Source organism: Melanaphis sacchari, unplaced genomic scaffold, assembly GCF_002803265.2.
Source record: "Melanaphis sacchari strain LSU unplaced genomic scaffold, SCAv2.0 Contig989_pilon_pilon, whole genome shotgun sequence".
In the NCBI taxonomy this organism is placed as follows: Eukaryota; Metazoa; Arthropoda; class Insecta; order Hemiptera; family Aphididae; genus Melanaphis; species Melanaphis sacchari.
Window position 1 is genome coordinate 421 of NW_020271701.1, and position 7,816 is coordinate 8,236.

Below are 7,816 nucleotides of genomic sequence, written 5' to 3' on the forward strand. Positions count from 1 at the left end.
ATTAACTGGTTCAGAAATATCAACGTATAGATCATCAGGATTATTAAGAAAATAAATAATCAGTTTGATATTATTTTCACTGTTGTTATCAATAATGACGACAAAAGTAATGATCATAGTGCGTGTACAGTAAAACTGTTTTATCGTACTTTTGGTTGTGCATTCACTTTGGTTTATTCAGTGTCACAGCTATAAAATTGTTTGAACACTTTGTTTTTGCTATACGATGCCAATCAGGTAATCGCTGCTTTTGAATGAATTCAATTTCATTAAAATGTTTTCTGTTGTCAAATGAATACTTTTTGTAGAATAAATGTTGGTATCCTCTTACCGGACTGCAATAACAACCAGTCATAGCTACTGGTCGCCCTATCGTTATCATCTATGATTCTATTCAGTTTAAAATACTACTTTATCGCTCTTCGTGTGTACCATTAAATAGAATTTTTATTATTTGTTTTAGTAGAAGCATCAAACGCATACCAAAGTATAATGTGTATACAATTTTTCAAGAAACTGGATTCGTAGTGTTAAGATTAATATTGAACAGACGAGTTTTCATACAAACTTAAAGGTGTTATTTTATGTATTCATCATTTAATGTATGTGATTTTACTTTTCACGCGATATACGAGATAGTTGAAATGTTTCGTTTTCAAAAGTCTTGAGTGTTTAAAACTAAGATGTTTCAAAAATGATTAGATAGATAATAGGTGTTGTTATATTTTATTTCGGATAATATGCTGTATGCTCATAGGTTATGGTTAAGAACAAAAATGTATAATATTAAAGGCGAATATTCCTAATATTTTATGAACTGGATGTGGATTTGTTTGAACTTCATAATTCTGTGTGACTATTTGTGGAATGAAAGAATCGAAGTGTTCAGTGACCTTCACAGCCAATAATTTGAACGTCAAAAACGAAAATATTTTTGTAAGCATTCATTTACAAAACAACATATTTTATGTTGTTAAATTATTTTAATTTTAAGATTATTGATTTTATGCATACAAATATCAGATCAAAGTGTTTTGAATGCACAATTAGGTCTAATATAAATGTTATGCTGGTTTTGGATAATAATGTCGAGTGAACTACACATTTAATTTATTTGAAGATTGCTTTATAAGTATAAAGCTTATTTTTATAGTAAATTGTCTTATTAGTAATGAGTTTTTGTTAGATTGATTATGGAACACAACAATTTTTGGATTACCATGGAACTAAAACCAAAAAGTTTCTTGTTCTACAGGTCTGGAAGTTTTTGCAATAGTTCCATGTTGTTTACAAATGTCAATAACAAGAAACAATTATTCATGCAACCTATAGATAATGACGACATTTTTAAAACTGATGTTGAATTACTCGTCAATACTATTGGATCATCTGAAACTATCACCAAAATACTTGTCATCATTTCTGCACAAATATTGTCTACTTCGGTATTCATGTTATATATTTTTCAGTTATTGAAACACAATCCAATTTTCGTGGTCTATATTCACCATATGCGAGTGTAAAAACAGATTGTTGAATAACTCACTAATATTCATTGGATTATCTGAACCATCAACAAAATACTTTGTCATCATTTCACAATAGACTGTATACTTCATTCATATTAGTATTTTCCAGTGTTTGAAGCATAAATTAATTTTTTGAGGTCTATATCTGGTTCATATATGACTATAAAACAGATTGTTGAAAAATTCACTCGATATTCCTTGGATCATCTTGACCATCACCAAAATACTTGTCATCATTTTGATTATTGTCTACTTTATATTCATGTTATATTTTTCATATTGAAACACAATCCAATTTTCGGTCTATATCTGGTTCATATGTGAGTGTAAAAAACAGATTGTTGAATAACTCACTCAATATTCATTAGATTATCTTGAAACCATCAAAACACAATCAATTTTCGTGGTCTATATCTTAACTATAGGTGTAAAAACAGACGTTGAATAACTCACTCAAATTCATTGATTATCTGAACCATCACCAAATACTTGTCATCATTTCTACAATAGGACTGTATACTTCATATTCATATTAGTATTTTTCCAGTGTTTGAAGCATAAATTAATTTTTGAGGTCTATATCTGGTCATATATGACTGTAAAAACAGATTGTTGAAAACTCACTCGATATTCCTTGGATCATCTTGAAACCATCACCAAAATACTTTGTCATCATTTTACAATAGATTGTCTACTTTATATTCATGTTATTTATTTTCCTATTGTTTGAAACAATAACTAATTTATCGTGTTTATAACTGTTTATATGTGATTGTAAAACAGATTGTTGATAACTCACTCAATATTCATTGATCATCTGAAACCATCACCAAAATACTTCTCATCATTACTTATAATAGGATTGTCTAATTAATGTTCATGTATATGTACTTTTTAGGTTTGAAACTTATTATCAACTTTTTGTATTACATTTTTGGCTCATATGTGAGTGTAAAAAACTGAATTTGAATAACTCACTCAATATTCATTGGATCATCTTGAAACCATCACCAAAATACTTGTCTAATTTCCTACAATAGACTGTATACTTCATATATTCATATTGGGTTTTTCCAGTAACAGCTTACAAATTAATTTTTGTGGTCTATATCTGGTTTCATATGTGGTAAAATAGATTGTTGAATAACTCACCAATATTCATTGATCATCTGAAACCATCACCAAAATACTTGTCACTATTTCTACAAATAGATTGTCTACTTATATCATATATTTTTCAGTTATTGAAACACAATCCGCTGTCTATATCTGTCTATATGCGAGTGTAAAACAGATTGTTGAATAACCGATCAATATTCATTGGATCATCTTGAACCATCACCAAAATACTTGTCTTTAATTTGTTAATAGACTGTATACTTATTCATATTAGTATTTCAGTGTTTGAAGCATAAATTAATTTTTGTGGTTCATATCTGTTCATATGTAGTGTAAAATAGATTGTTGAACTCACTCAATATTCATATTGACTTGAACCATCACAAAATAATATCATTTTTACAATAGGATTGTCTACTTATATCTATAAGATGGTTTTCATTATGAAACACACTAATTTATCGTGCTCTATAACTGGTTCATATGAGCACAAAATCAACGGTTTGATATTATTTTCATGCATGTTGGCAGTTAATACCAATTTTGCAACAAAGAATATTCCCATTAGCCCAGATACAAGAGTCTAAATTGTCGTAAACCAAATCCTTATTATTTAAATAACTTATCTTCTACCATTTTCCAAGGGTGCAGTTTTCATCTATCAAATATTTGAATTGCAGACCTTGGTTAGTGGTATCATATCCTATGCGATTGTCTGATTATATTATTCGTAACAGCTTTCACTTCTTTTTGCGGGAACAATATATGCTCGTTGGAAAGTTTTCATTGTATCCTGCGTATATATACCGGCATTCATAAGAAGCTCCAGATATGTCCAGACATGGCCGGTTTAAGCTCTTTGTGGTTTTTAATTTCTGAATATTTAAGGTGAACGGCAACCATTCACCGCCCAATTCGAACGCAGGTGGTAAAGCACCATTGCAGTCCAATTGTTGTAAATATGGGTTTTAAGCGCCATAAATAATGTTTTGTTGTTATATAATACTGGCACCATTAAAATGCTTAGAAATTTCTTTACGTTGACTTATTTTATCAAGTAGATACTTCACTGACTTTATTGCAATAAACCCTGGTCCACTCCCATTAAATATGCCAATTCTGAAAGACTAGAAGATGCTAATGAGTCGTTGCTCAAGTAATTGTTTAGCTCACATTGTTTGCTTAGTATATCGTTTTATACAACGATGTAATAGCTGATTTGAAGAAATTTTCGACATAAAAATTTTGTGTTTATGTAAGCTAATAAATCAGTATTTTGTGCAGTTATGGTTTTCGTGTGAAATAATTAAAAATGTAGGTTCTGTTAAAATTAATAACTGCATATGTTCAGTTCTGAATAAGGGAGGTGCGTTGAACGCTTGATTCTTTTTAAAGAAAGACTATTTTCAGTCTCCACAATATAAGTATATGTATATGAACTTTCATCAATAGTATTTGACGTACTAATGACGCTGGTCCATTGCATAGACACTGAAATCGTGTTCTTCTACAGTTTATGTTATTGTTTCAATCAAAGGTTTCACCTTTAAAAGCATCAATGCTGTGCTATTGTCGATAACTTAAGTTTTGTACACCTGTTGGAAGTATATCTACTATTCTGTCTTCCCTGAACTTTCATTTACATCGTATTACGTTATAACATATAAATATACTATTTACTTTTTAAAACTGGTTAAACAATATTCGAAACGGATGAAATACGCTGATTTTCAAAATAATAACAAATTCACGAATTAGTAGAGCTCATATAGGTTCAATCAAATTTTAAATTAAAATCATCTCTGGTTTCATTATTACATATAAATTCATCAAATGTCAAGCTGGCGTATAAACTTTTCAGTACCTCGACTCATTGTTTTATTACATATGTATTATATAAAATAAATATTTGATTAGTTTCAGGCATAAATTGAGGCTATAAATTAATTTTACTAATTGTTTCATAGCAGTGGCTGATTGTCAGCACCTAAGAAAAAGTGATTCCACAACATAGGTTCCTACGATATCGTTAAGCAATTTGTTCACTAACAAATTTAGTCAAATGAATAACATACTTAAATAATAACATAAACAGTTATACTTGGTTTATGACGAATTGTAAACCACTCCTGGAGAACTCAGCGATTTTTAACTGATAATTTTTATAGGAGACGAGTTGTTTTTAGTTGATCCATTTTCATCGTTAAAATAAATTTAAAAATATAACCGTAATAAAATTCATGACTGAAATCGAAGTTACTACTGATGTTACATGTTGACAGAATGACAATATTTAAGCACTCATTTGATATTTACTGTCATACTTATAATCAATAATTGAATAATTACAATACTTTATTTATACTCACCCTCATTCATGTTACTGACGGCGCACGGATGACTGATAAGTGCTGATAACAAATAAAATATAAAATGTGATACGATCAAGTAAACATTGACTTTTGCCATGTAATAGGCTATATGGATTATTTATCTGTTATATCATACATTATTCAAATCGTATTACAAAAAAAACTCATGATTAGGATACTATATACATCTAGCTATCTATGAATGAGTATAAGACATAGATAGTTTAGACCAGTGGTTCCCAACCTTTTTAGTCGGCGGTGCCCTTTTGTTGTTCCAAATTTAGTTAGGTGCCCCTCTGTGAATATTATGAAAAACATGATAAAAATGAACACTTATTTTCATTGTAGACCGATTTAAATAATTTTATTGTATATATTAAAAACAAATTACATAATTACAATATTATAGTTGAAAATAAAGAAAAAAAATACTGCTTTAAAAGTTAAAAATTAATGAGATTTTTGTGGCTGCTTATTTTTTGAAAGTTTGGCAATATCTGGTTCAATTTTTGACAGTTGGATACGAAGGTCAGGTTCTACATTAAGACGGTTCCGGTATTTGGTTTTAGTAGCTGCATAGGCTGAAAATTCTGTCTCACATAAATAAGTGGTAGCAAAAGGTAGGAGTATTGTTATTGTTTTTTGGCTCAAATTATCAAAACTTGTATTTTTTCAAATTTAGCCAAAATTCAACATAAGAATTGCTACTGAAGGTGGATTGAAATGTTGAATCTGAAGTAATATCGATTAAACTCTCATATTCGATTGAAGACAAGCTTGAAGGTTTTCCACAAACTGAAAATGGATTAACTACCCATTCACGGTCTTTTAAAAACACCTCTCGATCTGTAGGAAAATATTTATTAAATGAATTTTTCAGTTGTTTGAGATGTTCAGAAATCTCGTTAATAATGCTAATGGGAGCTTGCAATTCGTTTTCCTCCAAAAAGGCCTGCATTATTGGAAAACACTCCAGCTCTCTTTTAAATATGCACTCTGACCAATAATCAATTTTTCTTTTCAATGCACATACTCTGGAGCTCGCATCAAAAATTGTCAAAGTTCTCCCTTGTAAAGAAAGACTTAATTCGTTAATTTTGTTAAAAATGTCTGCCAAGTACGATAGCTGACAAAGCCAAGTCACGTCATTCATAGTTTCAGCTAATGTAACGTTGTGGTCCATTAGAAATAAAGAAACTTCAGCCCTTAATTCCATTAACCGTGTTAATACTTTACCGCGAGATAACCACCTGATTTCTGTATGGAAAAGTAACGTATTATGAATACTTCCCAAGTCGTCACACAAGATTTTAAAAAGTCTAGATTTCAGAGGACGCGACTTGATGAAGTTGACTATTTTTATGGCTTCATCCAATACCTTTTTTAGACAAAGAGGAATATTTTTCATTACTAGAGCATGTCTATGAAGTATGCAATGACTACTAGTAGTTTCATTTGATTTCTCCTTTATTTTAGCGATTGCTCCAGCTGTTGCACCTGTCATGGCCCTAGCACCATCAGTACACACATCGATACAGTTTGTCCATGGAATCTGATTTTCTGTTAAAAAATCATCCAATAAACCGAAAATTTGAACCCCTGTCGTATTAGATAGAAGTGGTTTACAAAATAAAAGATCTTCCTCAAAAAAGTTCATGTTTACGTAACGAACGAACACCAATAGCACAGCAAGACCAGCAATATCGGTTGATTCGTCCATTTGTAGTGCGAATTTTGTATATTTAATACGAGAGACAAGTGTTTCTGATACGTTGCTAGCCAAATCTTCAATTCGCCGTGCAACAGTATTATTTGACAAAGGAATTATGGATAAATGTTTGGCAGATTTGTGATCAAGCATACAAGTTACTATATCAATAACACATGGCTTTATGAGGGTCTCCGCAATGGTATGAGCTTCGCCTTTTTGAGCTATACGGTAACTCACCATGTAGGAAGCTTTCAATGCGTTTTCATTATCGGTTAGAACGTGCTTTTTTATTTTTTTTTTAACAGCCAATAGTTCAGAGCGCTTTCGTTTGAAAAAATCGAGTGGTTTCCCATTATGATCTGTGTGGATCTTTTCATAATGACGACGTAATTTTCCGGGATACATAGAACTGTTTGGTAAAACTTTTGAACAAATTACGCACTGTGGCTGGCCATCGTTTGTTTCTATGAACCCCATCTCCAAATAACTTTCATCGTATTTACGTTTTTTGGACGTTCTTGGGACAGAGTCACCAGTATTTGGCGGTAGTGTACTACTCATACCTTGAGAAGTAGGACTATTATCATTAACTCCGTCTTTGTTGGTTATGCTTTCTTCAATATTAGAACAAGATGACTCCGTAGCAGGCGTCTTATTAATAGACCCACTTTTCAACCAACGGTCCATGTTTAAAATAAAAACAAACGTATGTACAGAAAAAAATAGTTTACGAAAATACGTGTTAACGCGTAAAATGTCGATCACAGACTGAAAGTAAATGCTCAACTGGTTTGGTATAATAATAATTCCGAAAATATACGAGTGATACAATTAAATTTAATGAACGTCGGAAATTCGAAGAAGTCGGGCGTGTATAATGTTATCTGAATTTATTCGGCCTATGCCATTTATTTTAATCTTAATCGATACCGATTAGAAACACTGTATTAAATATATCGAGTGTACTAAGTAATTTCATACGTAAAACAATTTTTGTTTAACTACAATCAATTGTAAATATTTTTTTTCACTCTCGAGCAGCGGTGCCCCTGAAATAAGCTCGCGGTGCCCTTTGGGCACCGCGG

The 7,816-nt window shown here is 31.0% G+C and overlaps 1 protein-coding gene and 1 pseudogene across 1 annotated transcript; both read right to left on the reverse strand.

Moving 5' to 3' along the window:
• Positions 1 to 5,470: 5,470 nt before the first annotated feature.
• On the reverse strand, positions 5,471 to 6,368 carry LOC112603137 (annotated as a pseudogene).
• On the reverse strand, positions 6,245 to 7,418 carry LOC112603136 (zinc finger BED domain-containing protein 5-like). The gene is made up of 2 exons (XM_025351565.1): positions 6,399 to 7,418; positions 6,245 to 6,277 (listed from the first exon to the last, which is right to left on the reverse strand). Exons 1-2 carry the CDS (start codon positions 7,416 to 7,418, stop codon positions 6,245 to 6,247), a joined length of 1,053 nt encoding a protein of 350 aa, XP_025207350.1.
• Positions 7,419 to 7,816: the final 398 nt, after the last annotated feature.